Source organism: Cervus elaphus, chromosome 13 (assembly GCF_910594005.1).
Source record: "Cervus elaphus chromosome 13, mCerEla1.1, whole genome shotgun sequence".
NCBI lineage: Eukaryota > Metazoa > Chordata > Mammalia > Artiodactyla > Cervidae > Cervus > Cervus elaphus.
The window spans coordinates 44608823-44625852 of NC_057827.1; the positions used below are offsets into that span (position 1 = coordinate 44608823).

General features: G+C 35.2%; 1 protein-coding gene across 5 annotated transcripts in view; it reads right to left on the bottom strand.

The window, feature by feature from the left end:
• HECTD1 (HECT domain E3 ubiquitin protein ligase 1) overlaps positions 1 to 17030 on the bottom strand; it is a 71681-nt gene that overhangs the window by 34042 nt on the left and 20609 nt on the right. For all 5 annotated transcript variants that reach the window (XM_043921422.1, XM_043921420.1, XM_043921419.1 and 2 more), the window contains exons 8-16: positions 15226 to 15340; positions 14440 to 14614; positions 10998 to 11136; positions 10650 to 10820; positions 5098 to 5320; positions 4361 to 4624; positions 4143 to 4219; positions 1077 to 1211; positions 403 to 549 (exon numbers count right to left, since the gene is read on the bottom strand). In XM_043921422.1, the coding sequence (XP_043777357.1) occupies positions 403 to 549; positions 1077 to 1211; positions 4143 to 4219; positions 4361 to 4624; positions 5098 to 5320; positions 10650 to 10820; positions 10998 to 11136; positions 14440 to 14614; positions 15226 to 15340 (1446 nt within the window). The remainder of the gene's footprint in view (positions 1 to 402; positions 550 to 1076; positions 1212 to 4142; positions 4220 to 4360; positions 4625 to 5097; positions 5321 to 10649; positions 10821 to 10997; positions 11137 to 14439; positions 14615 to 15225; positions 15341 to 17030) is intronic.

Genomic DNA, 17030 nt, shown 5'->3' on the forward strand with positions numbered 1-17030 from the left:
GCTACTGGTAAATATTGATACCTGTCAAATATTCACATAAACTTCCTAAACTGTCACTGCTCATAACTTAATCTTATCCAAATATTTTAGGTATTTAAAAAGGCCTACTAACTGTATTTTACAAAAGTTATGAGGAAATCAGAGCAGTCAATAATGTTAAAGCATTTTTTTCAAACAAATCTTGAATAAGTTATAATCAGGTAACTAAAAAGAAAATCTAAACTCAACTGTTTAATTCAACTGGCTCAAACTACTGGTAAAACTTAATGGCTGGAGAAATTATGGATGTTAACATTTACTACAGTTTTTAATACTCCTTGACAAAATAAAGTAAACCTTGCTCTGTCAAAAGTGTAGCTACAAATAATTTTCTAACTATACACTTCATTCTGTACTACTTACATTGTTTAAAACAGTAAGAAGCGCTTGCACCAAGCCACTGCTGCACATCTCATATGGTGAAATTGTGTTTTCATCCTTCAAAAGTACAATCAGATTTTCTAAAGCTGTCTTCATTAAATCTCTCCAAGTGTTCTCACTCTCAATACCCTAAAAGAAAAAAAAAATTTTTAAATAAGGATGATGAAAAAAACCAACAGGTCTTAATATACTTAATTTATCAGAACATCAATTACCATGAAATTAGACATTAAACAAGATTAAGAAATTCAAATTATTAATGCAAATTTTCTCTACCAGACTTGGCAACCTCATTTGTAAAAGGCTGATTATAATTATCTTAGGCTTCACAGGCCACGCATCTCGGTCACACCTGTTTAACTCTGTCATCGTAACCACTATAGCAGTTACAGACAACATGGAAATAAATGAGTGTGGCTGTGTGCAATAAAACTACCACAGAACAACAATTTTACACATCCATATAATTTTCAGAAATCATGAAATATTGTTCTTATTTTTGATATGTGTTCAACCATTTAGAAACAAAACCATACAAAATTTAACCCATGGGTGATAATTTGCTGACTCCCTAATCAATATCTGGAATAGTAAAGATAAAGAAGAAAAATTAAATTAAGATCACTGCGTGTCATAAAATCTAGAGGCTAACATACTTGTCTATTTGTATGAAGTTCCCAAGATGACTCTAACTGAGTTGCTATGTTTCTGAGTGTTACCACTACTCCACGAGGCATGCTTTCAACAGCTTTAAAGTGGTCGTCATATAAATCTCGAGCCATAGTTCGTACCTACCAAAATAAAAATAGTAAATGTGAATTTTTACTACAATTAATAGTTTTACCAAATCTTCCTTTTAAATATATAACCTTTAAAGTTAAGATGTTTGGCCAGTTTCAAGATCCAAAAAATGTTACTACTTCTATGCATGTACATCAAAAAGACTTAACAGTTAAAAAACCACCAGCAGATTTTAGGCAACTCAGAGAACATATAATTTTAACTTTTGGTTATTCAAACTTTATGTTCATATACTAAATATAAGTTTATTTTATTTAAATAAAATTAAAGCTATAAAGGGTAACTTTGCTCTTTTTTAACAATGTTTTATGTGAACCAATTAGAAAATACAAATAAGCAAAAATAAAAGGAGAAAAAAAGGAAAAGAAAATTATACCATCTATAATTCCATCAACTGAAGTTGAACCTTTTAACAGTCCAGGGTATACTTTAACTTATATGTTTTTCTTCTATTTACATTATATTATTCACACAAAATATGATGCTCATGTATTTATATATTACATCAAGAGCAAGAATGACTATTGTCAGTTTGGGCACTAATTACCTCTCATTTAAATTAAAGTAATATTATTTGAGAGAGGAACCCACACATGTCCCAGGCTTGAGTCTGATGAAATTTTGTATGTAACACTGTTTTTATGATTTATTACGATTTCATTTATATCACAAACTAACCTAGCATAGCTCTAATGTTAATAGAAAAAATTTTGCTCTCTACATGAATTAATAATATGTTACTATTCTATTTTGGTATGCCTCTCAGAATTAAAAGGTAAGTAAGTTCTGAATATCAGGCAACAGTGAAGAAACTTTATAAGCAATATTAAGAAATAACAACAGGTTAAAACTGAGTGTATACAAAATTATTTTTTATAATAGATAAAATGATTTTATCTATTACTTTACAAGAGATAAAATTATTTTTACCTAAAGTTAGTATATTTTGATACATACAGCTTTCACACACACAAGAATAACCACATGTTCACTGAGTTACTACTGATTTCAAGAAACTGAATGAATAATTGTATTTTTTTAAGAAAATTAAATTAGAGGACTGAGATTATGCTCTCTTTGATTTACTTTTCTTTTGTATTATAAAGCTCACTTCCCTGTGGGTTAATCTAGATTTGGGTGGTTAATACAATTTCCTAGGGGCTCAGATGGTAAAGAATCTGACTGCAATGCAAGAGACGCAGGTTCAGTCCCTGGGTTGAGAAAATCCCGTGGAGACGGGAATGGCAACACACTCCAATATTCTTGCTTGGAAAATTCCATGGACAAAGGAGCCTGGCAGGCTAGAGTCCATAAGTTGCAAAGAGACAGACACAACTGAGCAACTAACACTTTCACATTTTATTCCAAAAAACTCCTGAGATAGCTGAGTGGTAGTTTATAAAGAATTTAAGAGTTGAGCTTCATCATTTGAGAATTTCGTACCTGTGAAATCAACTAGTCACTCAAATTTATGTGTAATCCACAAATCAATACTTGTAGCACTTTTCACAGTCATTTGTGGGCATGTGTATGCAGTGCAGCAAAAACTTAAAAAACGTGACCACGGCCTCCCAGGAACCTACACCTGTATTTCTCCAAGAAGCAATTCATGGAAACTTTACAGAACATAACTACCATGAAAAAAGTAAATTGTATTTAGTCCAAGTTCCTCTTACCATATAATGGCTACCTTCAAATAAGATATTTCTTCCTCAAAAGCCCTTAAGATATCCTGAATCGGAAGGAATCTCTAGCTTAACAGTCTACGTTTACAACTGGAAATTATTATATGTAATAATTAATGTCTTCATATATTATATATAGTGCTTCTAGTAAAATCCCTTACTATTATTTCTATGGCCAAAGCCATGCAAACATAAGTACCCTCCCATCTCAATCACTCAAAGGCATTCTTTACATACTGTATGAAAAAAACTGTATCATTATTATATGTAAAATAAAAATGTGTCATCAGAAGATAATGAATCTGAGATTTTACTTTTTCAAAAATAAAAAAATTCAATAATTGATATGGCAGATGGAAATATAATGGACTTATTAAAAAATGTATGCTAAATGGACAGAATTTAAAAACTAGTAATATGAGTCAATAACATTTGCTTCTGTATCTTTTTGAGACGGTGACTTCATCTAAGATGGCCATTAAACTAAGTATCAAATTATCTGGGTCTAGATCCAGGAATTCAAACTGCTTCATCACAAAGTATTTAATCAGGATTACAAAATAAAATAATACAGAGTCCCCCGTATGGGACTCTGTGGGAGAAGGCGAGGGTGGGATGCTCTGAGAGAATAGCACTGAAACAATTATACTATCAAGGGTGAAACAGATCACCAGCCCAGGTTGGATGCATGAGACAAGTGCTCAGGGCTGGTGCACTGGGAAGACCCAGAGGAATGGGATGGAGAGGGAGGCGGGAGGGGGGATCGGGATGGGGAACACATGTAAAGCCATGGCTGATTCATGTCAATGTACGGCAAAAACCACTACAATATTGTAAAGTAATTAGCCTCCAACTAATAAAAATAAATGAAAAAATAAAATAAAATAAATCCCCCGTATCACTAAAAATACTTCTATCATTAATTAAAGCATAAGTTTAAAGCTTTGGTGACATTAAAAACTCAAGATGATTTTAAAATAATTTAAATTTTATTCTTTGTCTCATCAATTTTATTTCTATTTTAATATTGGTGTTTAGTGTATACACAGAAAATAACTAAATGTATACATATTATGAAAAGTGAGGTAATGAGCACCAAAAAAGGAAAACTAAAAATATATTAGATGAGGGTAGCCTATGTTTTTTTTATGCCTCAGTTTCTGAACTGCCAATAATCTATCTCTAAAACCCTATGTCGGTGTAAAAGACAAAACAAACCAAATCCCACAAATTTACCTTTTGCTTAGTTTTTTCTAATTTAGATTTTAGTTTTCTTCCTCTTTTGCCAGTCCAGCCAGTCACAAATTCTGAACCTTAAAAAGAAAAAAAAAGACATTTCACAGAATGTATTTTGTGAAATTTAACAATTTATGTGCAATTTAACATATTCATTCATTCTTTTTTTTTTTTTCATTCATTCTTATTCTGCTAAACTGACATACCTACATACTTACCCAGAGAAGTTTCTGCAGTAAATGAATGCCTGGTTCCTCTATTAGATTCAAACACAAATCCAGGTAAATCTTCTTTCAATACTGTTGCCTGCTGGCCATCTGAGTTATGAATAGCAATTTCTCCTTCTTTCAAACATGTTAGTGACCAATTCCCTACAGTGAGTTTAGTAGGTCCTGGTGTTGAGAGTATAGGTTGACTCGAAGTAGATGGCTTTACTTGGCCTCGTGCTCTTTGTAACTTCTCTAAGAATTCACTTCTACTTTCTATAAAGACAAAATGTTTTATATCACTTAAAAAAAAATGAAACTACCTACTGGAATATCAGTTTTATTAAAAAAAAAATTCACTAAAGTTTTGATCTTTGATATACTCTCACTATTTTGCTATTATTTATTTAGGTTCAGGCATAAAAACAATCCTCTGGCCAAAAATTTTTTGAAGTGGAAGGCATTTGGGAAAATATATGATCTGAGACAGCATCAAACATGTGCAATCCATTATTGCATGATAAGAGGCACCTTTACCTAAAAGCATGGTGAGAGTAATTCCTGTCTCAGACAATAGAAGGACATGAAATGCTTTCACGGCACAATCACTTTCTCTGGTGATATTAAAGAAAAGGCCATATGATCAAGGATATGCTACTGCTTCGACAGTGGTGGCAAAAATGAGCAGAAAAATAAATTATCAAAATTATAGAAACTAGTAAAATGATTTTGTAGAAACAAAATATTACCTGAACTATCCGATCCACCTTCGGGACTACCACTTGAATACATGGTGGCAAGTTTTCCATCCAAGATAAATCTAAACCATCCATTACTGCCATTAGATAATTCCAAGGCTGCTGCATCACTCCATATATACAAGCAGTCCCTTCCCCTAATGATGGACCAATCTCTCCAATGATATGGTTTACCTTGCTGCAATTCTTTAGCATCTTCCTGTGGTTCATCTTCCTGAATGTGTAAAATTATTCAATGAAATGTGAAAATAATTTATATTTCAAATATTTGTAAGTATTTATAAAAACATGACCAAGAATCATTTAGAATTAAAACATCCTGAATATAATATTCATCTGCCTATAGTTTAACATGTATTATGATTCAACTAATTATCTATAATCTTACAAGTCCGTCTTAAAAATGGTTAAGAAATTCACGTGACCTAAGTTATGACATTTCCAGGTATATGGGTAAAGAAAGCAAATGGATTAGCTCTAAACACAATAACCAAACTATCTACGACTTGATAAACTCACCGTATCCCTGGGCCCAAGAGATTATTTGTAAAAAATGCAGGTTTACACTAAATTAATGGTATCCAAACCTAGCAGTGTAAAAAAACTACCAGAGATGTGTTTTATCAATAAACTGTAAGGCCCCACCCTTAGCCAAGTGAATCAAAGGTACTGGATCATTGCTATAATGATAAAAATGTTAAACATGTTTTAAAAAAATAATAATTTGTAAACATTGTCTGACTAGCCTGGCATCCTAAAAGTTTTCCTTTTGTTGATAACAAGTACATATTAAGAATATTCATCATTAACATATGATCTTGGCAAATGTGTGCATATATGCATGTATAGGTAAAGTATTTTTAAAGTTTTATACACTTACTATACTTAAAAAGACTTTAAGGGACTTCCCTGATGGTCCAGTGGTTAAGAATCTGCCTTCCAATGCAGGGAATTTGGTTCCATCCTAGTTCCCCAATCAGGGAACCCACATGCCATCAGGATCCGACATGCCATGGAGCAACTAAGCCCGTGCCATAGCTACTGAGCCTCCATGCTACAGAGTGTGAGCACCTCAACTAAAGCACGTGCACCTCAATGAAAGACCCTGCATGATGCAACAAAGAGCCAGTGTGCCATAACGAAGACCCGACACAGCCAAATAAACAAATAAATATTAAAAAAAAAATGTAATGCATCTTTCACATGTTTCCTCCCTGAAGTAGCAGTAGTTTATAACACTGAAATAAGATTGCAAAATATGGATTATAAATTTCTCTAATGTAAGTACTTGTGCTCCAGAACATGACAGATTAATAAGGATTAAGACTTGACTATCCATTGTAAACAAATTAAAAACCAAACAAAATATATGCAAAAGTGTTTTCAGATACTGGACAACAAGCAACACAGGATTGCGTGATCTCCTAGAAAACAGAAACAAATAAGGTAAGCCCCCTAGGCTCAGACAGTTTTCTGGTTAAGGTTTTAAGAAAAGGGAACAGAGAGTTCAGCAGTGTAAGGATATATGTCTGTCTTTGAAGAGTTTAAGGCAAATGGAATACGCATGGTAGATGAGTTCAGGATCAGGGAGTCAAGCAAAAAAGACCTCTAGAAACGTGCAAAGTGGTCTCCAGGACATCTCCACTGAGCATCAGACCACCTGTGTACAGATGATGTTACACATAAGGCTGGGCAAAGAACGATTTGAAAACCGTAGGCTGGAAATTTCAGAGGTCACACAGGGTGATCATACGTTTGCATTCCAAACAGCCATAGTGGAAAATCCTCATACCAATAGTTGAGACTTTTTCCAAATCTGATAACTGTAAGCCCACAGAGCAGAGAAAATTAAATAATCCTGAGCCGGGGCTGACTCCCACATGTGCATGCACACATACAAGCTAAACACAGCTAAGCACATGAAAGACAAATTGCTAAAAACAAGTTACAAAGTTTTAAGAATAGCCAGAGGAAGAAAAGATTCAATACACACCAAGGAACAAGATGAAAAACTAAGGCAAACTTAACAGTATATAACACTACGCACATCCAGTGACAATGGAATATCTCTTCAAGTACTAGAAAAATGGCTGGCCAGGAATCCCTGCAGGCACTGAACATGTCCATTAAAAATCAAGGCCAGGACTTCTCTGGTGGTCCAGTGGTTAGGAATCCACCTGCCAATGCAGGGGACACAGGTTTGAACCCTGGTCTGGGAAGACAGAGCAACTAAGTCCGTTTGCCATAACTGCTGAGCTCACACACCCTAGAGCCCATGCTCTACAATAAGAGAAGCCACTGCAATGAGAAGACCACGAATGGCAGGAAAGGACGCCCCAATACTCCAACTAGAAAAGACCATGTGCACAGCAACAAAGATTCAGTACAGCTGAAAAAAATAGGGGGTCAAAATCAGTCCAGTGGTTAGGACTCCAAGCTGCCACAACAGGGGGCACAGGTTCAATCCCTGATTGGGGAACTAAGATCCCACAAGCCAAGCAGCATGGCCAAAAAAAAACAAAAAAAAAGATATTTTCGGACAAAATTTCGAAGAATTTTCTGGCTTGGCTTGTCATTTTCTAAATAATGTATTTTGAAGAATAAAAGTTTAATTTTAATGAAAACAATTTACTGATTTTTTTGTTGTTGTTCTTTTATAATATAATCTTTTAATGTCCTATCTAAGAAACCTCTGGCAGACTCAAGGTCACTAAGATTTTCTTCTTTTTCCTCTAGAAGCCTTACAGTTTTAGTTCATAAATGTTAGTTCATGATTTATTCTCTGTTAAAAGGGGCGAGATTTCATATGTCTGCATATGTTATCCACTTGTTCAAGTGTAATTTTTAAGAGATCACCCTTTCCTGACTGAATTACCTTAGCACTTGTTTGAACAACTGACCATATATGTATCTATTTTTACACCACTAGCACACTTTCTTAGTTACTACAGCTTTCTTTCAAAGGATACTTTGGCTATTCTAGGTTCCTATAATTTTCATATCGGAGAAGGCAATGGCACCCCACTCCAGTACTCTTGCCTGGAAAATCCCATGGACGGAGGAGCCTGGTAGGCTGCGGTCCATGAGGTCGCTAAGAGTCGGACACGACTAAGCAACTTCACTTTCCCTTTTCCCTTTCACACATTGGAGAAGGAAATGGCAACCCACTCCAGTGTTTTTGCCTGGAGAATCCCAGGGACGGGGGAGCCTGGTGGGCTGCCGTCTATGGGGTCACACAGAGTCGGACACGACTGAAGTGACAGCAGCAGCAGCAGTAGCATAATTTTCATATAAATGTTAGAATTTGTTTGTTAATTTCTACAAAGACTGCTAGAATCTGTAACCTATCTTTTGAAAGAATCCAAGGGGATGAACTCAGATAACACTTCTTATTTGGTTTTTGTTAAATGTCCAGTAATTTAGGAAATATACACATTCATCTTTAACCAGGCAGGATTCTGCAACTATAATCCATACTCTATCATTCTCTCAAAAATAGTATTACTCAGTCGCTAATACTTAGGAAGCATTCACTAAATGGCAGGACTTAACCCTTGCTGGCACTCGGTAGAGACAGATAAGGTGTATTTTTTGACATGCGACCTAAAGCAAGAATTATCAATAGGTACTGAAACTAGTGGATAAAAATTTAATGAGAAACAGCGTATCTCCACAGTCTCAAATTATCTCCCCATGAATTATTTACTAATTACAAAAGGAAAAAGTATCTTTACAATACAGAAATCTGGCAGAGACAAATGTGACAAACTGATCCAAGTTAACCATCAGCAGGAGAGCAAACAGATATCATTTGCCTCTTAGAAGGCATATTTTACACCAAAATCACTGTAACATCACCACTATAGCCTTTCTGCTAAAAATACACAACTTGAATCAAATCATGAAGAAACATGGCACAAACACAATGTAAGGGTCATTGCCCAAATTAAGTGATCTCTCCTCCTCAAAAACATGCCAGGGCTATAAAAGAGAAAGCTGAGAAATAGAACAACACGATGACTAAATGTTATGTGCTCCTGGACTGGATTCTAGAAGGGTTCTGGATTCTGGAGAGGTAGAAGGGTTGTAGGCGCAGAAGGGGTTTGCTATTAGAGACAACAGCGAATTAGAATAAATCTCTGGATTAGATAATATTTTTTTATAAATATTAAATTTCCGGATTTTAATAACTATACTAGGATTATATAAGACAATGTCCTGGTTTTGTGGTGAATAATTTAGGTATAAAAAGGGACACGATCTATCCTATTTCTCTTAAATAATATATTTTATTTTATTCTATTTATTTTTATTTCTGGCCATGCTGAGCAAATTGTGGGATCTTAGTTCCCTGACCAACAGCTGAACGCAGCACTAAGGTAGTAAAAGCGCAAAGTCCCAACCATTGGACCACCACAAAATTCCCTCAAACAATATATTTTAAATGAGCATGCACACAGGTTGTCTTTGTAAGCAATTAAGCAAATGGGGCAAAATGTTAGTAATTAGTGATTTTGGATAAAGAATGTCCTGATATTCTTTATTTGCAACTTCTTTGCAAGTTTTATCAGTGATACATTTTACAAGAAAAGTGACCAAATTTTTAAAAACTACAGTATGACTCCACATTGCCATTATTTTGTCAAATTGTCAAAACCCATCATAATTGGACCTACATTTCTTCAAAAGAAACCCTACTCCTCAAAAGTCTACAAGCAATAAATGCTGGAGAGGGTGTGGAGAAAAGGGAACCCTCTTACACTGTTGGTGGGAATGCAAACTAGTACAGCCACTATGGAGAACAGTGTGGAGATTCCTTAAAAAACTGGAAATAGAGCTGCCATATGACCCAGCAATCCCACTCCTGGGCATACACACTGAGGAAAGCAGATCTGAAAGAGACACGTGCACCCCAATGTTCATCGCAGCACTGTTTATAATAGCCAGGACATGGAAGCAACCTAGATGCCCGTCAGCAGACAAACGGATAAGAAAGCTATGGTACATGTACACAATGGAATATTACTCAGCCATTAAAAAGAATACATTTGAATCAGTTCTAATGAGATGGATAAAACTGGAGCCCATTATACAGAGTGAAGTAAGCCAGAAAGATAAACACCAATACAGTATACTAACGCACATATATGGAATTTAGAAAGATGGTAACGATAACCCTATATGTAAGACAGAAAAAGAGACACAGATGTATAGAACAGACTTTTGGACTCTATGGGAGAAGGCGAGGGTGGGATGATCTGAGAGAACAGCATCGAAACATGTATATTATCAAGTGTGAAACAGATCGCCAGTCCAGGTTGGATGCATGAGACAAGTGCTCAGGGCTGGTGCACTGGGATGACCCAGAGGGATGGGATGGGAGTGGGGTTCAGGATGGGGAACACATGTAAATCCACGGCTGATTCATGTCAATGTATGGCAAAAACCACTACAATACTGTAAAATAATTAGCCTCCAACTAATTAAAACAATAAACAAAAACCCTATTCCCAATAGATACCATTGCAATCAACACAACTCACTTTTTCTGGTTTTGATTCCTCTTCATTCTCATCATCAGAGGAAGGACCTGCCAAAGTGGACACTTTGCTAATGACACCAAGTCTGGCTAGCTGATCCAAAAATATATCGCCACCTTTATCTACTAAATCCCTTATGATTTGCAAAGCCAGCAAGTGGCCATCATCATCATCCTGGGAGAAAAAGAAGGAAATTAAAAGAAAATGGTAAAAATAAGCTTAGCTGCGTGGAATAGACAAATGCACTCATTTGCACAGACAAAATGATTTAATAAAATTAGGATGCAAGTAATTTTACTACTATTTAATGAAATTAAAACTATAGAAGTTTCAAAAAGACAATAAACTTACCTCTTGATCCAGAACAGTTGCAGTGATTTCCACTAGTATTGTAGGCAAATTGTGACCAACATCAGAATCACAAACTTCTTTTAAGAGTGCTTCAGAGCAGAAATGAATCATTTTTCGAATCAGAGCAAGACTTGCTTTCCTTGAAAAGTAAAAAAAAAAAAGGACTTTTAGGTAGCCATGATAAGAAGCTAAAATTAAAAAAAAAAAAAAAGTTAAAATTAAAATATCCAATTTAAGTTTTAAACAGTCTGCTAAAAATATACTTAATATAAGAATACTATTAGTAAGAACCTACTGAATAGCACAGGGAACTCTATTCAGTACTATGTAATGACCTATATGGGAAAATAATATTTTTTAAAAGTGGATATATGTTTATATAACTGACTCACTTTGCTCTACAGCAGAAACTAATACAACATTGTAAATCAACTATACTCCAATAAAAAAATTTTTTTAAATATAAAAACAAACTAAGACAATACTAAAACTAGGTACACACTCATTTTTGAGGTAATTTCGTTTTTTATTATTCATTGAGCTCATTAAAACAAATCATTTTTGTAATTTACTTACATGTGCTGTCATATTTAACCAGCATTATTGCTAAAATTCCATGATAATTTAGAAAATCAAAAATAGCACAATTACTGATAAATGGTGTCTATAACTCCAAATATAAAACTCTTAAAACACCTGATGATTTATATTGAAATAAAATTTTTAATTAAGCATTTTTGTGCTTTGTCAAACTTAAGAATGTTCATTATAACTATATTCTCTAAATGAGATCCTAATAATCCCATGCCCTCAAATATTCCCATTGTTAACAACTTGCACGACTCCTTTTCCTTCTATTTATCTACTGCTTTGCTCAGAGCATAGGAGATACTCAATAATGTCACATAAACTAACCTCAACTTTATAATAAGCAATTTGTTCTTTTAAAATAGAGGACACACATAACCACAGACATCAAAATGGTAATACACTGGTCTATTATATAAAAGTTAGTAATTCATTTAACACATGTTTTCTGAGCATCTAGCAATAGTCAGCACCAAGCTGTAAATATCACTGCCCTTCAAGTGACTTCTCCACAGAAAGGATGGAGAGGCAAAAATCACTACCAGGATCTAAGGGAGGCATCTGATGCAGCTGTATTCCCTCAGAATGTGGCCTTCATGTATTTCACAACTCTCCCGAGGTGCATTTCGTAACACTATGCATTCCTTAAATTTAAAATATCCTTTATTACAAATTCAAGCACATAATAGAATACAGTAGGCAAAAGCAGGACAAACTGGCCTAACTGGATCAGTTCCCTCTAGTGTTTGTTAACAGCTATGTATATATGGATGTAGAATCAGTATTTACGTACAATAGTTTTATGTTTTGATTTATCTCAATTAAAATAACACAGGAATGTTCACATGTTGTTTACCTATCTGGCTACTATCACGCTGAGTCATTATGAGCCAGGAACACTTGTATGTATTTTAAAAACTTTGCATGTCATTTAATCTATCTAACAAATCCTATGAAGTAGTTTTATTAGCTCAGTTTTACAGATAAAAAATAAAGGACATAAAGAAAGGTAAGTCTACTAAGGTCAGAGAGCTAATAAATTAGAACCTCAATTCAAACTCATCTCTTAACCAATTCACCATGCCTAATATACATAACATAAAATTTTCCTGTTTAACAGCATTATATAAATTGTGAGCATTAGCTTACAGGCTTTTCAATCAATAAAATAAATAGTGTTTTGGGGGGGAGCAGTTTTATTTCTTCAGTAGAGGGATTCTTTGATCCAGGAGTCTATACATTTTCATACATACTGAATGTGCATCAGTATGGAATCCAGACTTGGCAAACTGATTTTTTTTTAAATCTATTAAAAAAAAAAAAATCTATTAAGTGACAACATGGATGGACCTCAAGAGTATCGTGCTAAGTGAATAAGCCAGAGAAAGACAAATACTGCCTTGTATCACTTAAACACAGCTTTAGAGTGGAGACAGAGAATAAAACAAAAAGCTCAAAGACCAAGATTTCAGACAGTGTAAACTCTGTGAAGACAATAAAATATTATGATGTCTTAGGGGTAAATTTAAATTGGATGGATAGCTGTCACTGGACATAAGCATTTGAACTGAGACCTGAATGAAGCAACCCACCATTCGAAAGCTCTGGAGACTGAAAAGTCTCCAAAACAGAAAGTGTAAAAGCCTCAAAGGAAGAATGTACATAGAAAGTTTCAAAAACAGAAAGAAGGTTAGCATAGTTTAAGTGCAACAGACTAGGGGTTAGATAGTACTAAATGAGGTCAGAGAGCTGATTGGGACTTAAAACAAGACACCTTCCAAGCCTGAGTGTTAAGCAGTGAGGTTTTATTTAAGGCCAACTAAAAACGACTTGGCTTCCCAGGTGGCTCAGCGGAAAAGAATCCACCTGCCAAGCAGGAGATGCAAGTTCAACCCCTGGGTCGGGAAGATCCCTGGAGAAGGAAATGTCAACCCACTCCAGTATTGCCTGGAGAATCCCACGGACAGAGGAGCCTGGCAGGCTATAGTCCATGGGGTTGCAGAAGAGTCAGACATGGCTTAGTGACTAAAACAAGAAGAAGCTACTGGAGGGTTTAAATCAGGTGATGTGACATGATTTAAAAATGAATTCAGTCTAATGTGTAGGAACAGACTGTAGCAGGACAAGAGAGAAAAAGAGGAGAAAGACTAGGTAAGAGGCAACTATAGCAGTCAAACTACAGACCATGGTACCTTGGACCGGAGTACTAGCAACAGATGGACAAACGTGGCAGACTTTGGACACACCACAGAAGGAGAGCCGCCAGGACCCACATCAGGATGAAATGACTCAAAGCTTCATGCCTGTGTACATATTCTTGTTCACTGACCCTCCTAAATCTATCTCCCTAGAAAACGTCCGAATATCCTTTAAACCCCAACTTAAATCTGATCTCTGCATAAAATCTCCAATTTGCCCAGCCAATTAGTTGTTAAATCATTTATGTCCCCAGGGAATATAATCTACCACTTACCACTCTGTATTATTACTCATGTCTTCCTTACTAGTTCACAACTGTAAAGAGGGCCAAGTCCTAATTCTTTCAGTAACTCCTCTAGTGGCCCATTTACACTGACTCTACCAAAAAGGCCTCTGTAAAGCTCAATAAATGTTATCTGTACTTAAAAATTTTCTCTAGAGTTGATATTCAGAGAGTTACAAAAACTGTGTCAGGTTAGTTTTCTTGATTTTCTAAACTACTTAAGTCAGATCATCAGAAGGAAAGATTTAATTCTCCAACCTAATTTTTATTCTTACCATACCTTTTCAATATTAAAATAATGTCACATTCTTCTGGAAAAGGGAGATAGATAAAACTACATGAATAGTAAACACAGATAGTATGAATAACTACCTTATTGAAGGCAGCATAGTCTGTTGAAATGTTTGTGCAAATACTGGCAATAATCTTTTCAAGTATATAGGTGCCATTTCTGGATCTCCTTTTGGCTCATTACATTCTTCTTCATCTTTGTTTGTATCTTTCTTTTTCTTATCATCTCCTTTATTAACTGGACACATCCAATCACCTATAGACAAATATTGTTCAATAAAATAAATTTTTTGGAAAAATTTTCAGGGAAAAAATATTAAAATGTACTCAATGATAGCTATCCTAATTAACAATAATCAAATTAGCACACTGTATCTATCAAAGACGTTCATAAAAATACTAAAGAACATTAGTACCTCCAATGGGTTGAATCACAACTTAAGGAGATAATTTTGGATACTCTCAGTTCAGTTCAGTTCAGTCGCTCAGTCATGTCCGACTCTTTGCGACACCATGAAAAATCCAAAAATATTTCAGAGACTCTGCATTCATCTACTTTGTGAAAATTTAAACGTTTGGTCAAAGTATTTTGTCTACACAATAACCAACTATTCTTTATGACATTCCCACACCCTTAAACTTGTGATTTGGTCTTTTTGGAATCATGCAGCCACAGTCTCAAAGAACACAGAACAGTACACTGGTATAGGTTTGTCAAATATAAGAGCGTGTGTATAAAATCACTTTACTTCAAGAAAATTATTTCTTTATATAAGGAAGTTCATTTGTCTACAAAAAGCTACTTTTATGGTAGTGAAGCTGAAAAGTAATAGCAGATGGCATAAAAGGAAAGATACTACTACTCACCTGGAGACTGAAGAATAGCTACTACTTCACTATGGCCCCTTTCCCGAGCTTTATCTAATGGAGTTTTTCCATCTTCATCTCTCAGATCTGGATTTGCACCATGCCGTAAGAGAGTCTAGAAAGGAAAAGCATTTAACATGGATTTAATGATCAACACCTTATTTCTTCAATGTACAGTTCTGCGACCTTCAATTGCATCCACATACTTCAGAATGCAGACTTACAGAATTACTTAATCAAGCAGGTTATCAATTCAAATCTCTGCCTTTGCACACAACACTCTAAAGTTGTTTGTTTATATCTTGAAAAAAGTATAGATTAATTTCAGTTGGTTATTTATTAACATCTCAAATTAAGTATGTTCACATCTGAACCTTTCATGTTCCCCATCAAGCCTCTCTTCTCAATTTCTTTACTTTAACAGAGGTACTAGTATTCAGTCTGTACACCAGAGAATGCTGTCATCTGTGCCATAAAGAGTTTAGTGACACAGAGTTTCTAAGAGTGCCCTAGCAGATAGGATTTTTCACCCAAGTTACTAAAATCCATTCCACAATTTTTTTGCATGGACAGGTAATAATAACTATGCTGTTAACTTCTATCTGGCCAACACCAATTCTAAGACTCTCTAATTTAAAAGATGTTGAAATGTGTACGGTGGGAGGTAGTATCTTGGAATCAATTAAAAAACAGAAGAACCTGTGAAGAATGATGTGTGTGTGTGTTAGCTGCTTAGTCGTGTCCAACTCTTTGCAACCCCATAGACTGAAGCCCACCAGGCCCCACTGTCCATGGGATTCTCCAGGCTAGAACATTGGAGTGGACTGCCACTTCCTTCTCCAAAAGGAACTACAGAAAGAAAGAAAGTGAAGTTGTTCAGTTATGTCCAACTCTTTGTGACCCCGTGGACTGTAGCCTACCAGGCTCCCGCAACCATAGAATTTTCCAGCCAAGAGTACTGGAGTGGGCTGCCATTTCCTTCTCCAGAACAATAAAACATGTTAAATGCTTAAGACCCTGGCTGGTAAAGAATAACTGCTTAATGAGTACCTATTATATCATTATTAGTAATGGCAGCTATAGTTCATTGTGGGCTAATATATAACCAAAATAGGCTAAGATTAGATACAATTCATTTGGTTCTTTCTCCCTCTCAGATATCTAAAACTGAAAAACAGCATGGGTTCAAAAAAAATAAATGCTCAGTAAAAATTTTTACTACCCTTAGAAATATCATTCCCTCTAAAAATTAACCAATTCAAACCGACAGAAGTTGAGCGTGAAGAGATCACCTAGAAGGCTAAGTTATTAACAAAAAATTTTCTTAACAACATAAACATGACAATAATAGCAGCTACCATTTAAGTGTCTACATACAACGTGCCAACTACTATACTAAGTGCTTTTCATGTATTTTTTTTCTAATCACAATGATAATGCTAGAAGGGACTTCCCTGGTGGTCCAATGGTTAAGACTCGGCACTTCCATTGCAGGCAGCACAGGTTTGATACCTGGTTCAGGAACTGAGATCCATGGTGTATATACATATACAATGAAATACTACTCAGTCATAAAAGAGAATGAAATCTTACCATTTGTGATAACATGCATGGACCTTGAGGGTATTGTGCTAAGTGAAATAAGTTGGACATAGAAAAATAAATACTGTATGATCTCACTTACATAAAGAATCTAAAAAATAAAACAAAGGAACAAACGTAAAAAACAGATTTGAGCAAACTCCGGGAGATGGCGAAGAACAGGGAAGCACGGTATGCTGCAGTCCATGGGGTCGCAGAGTCAA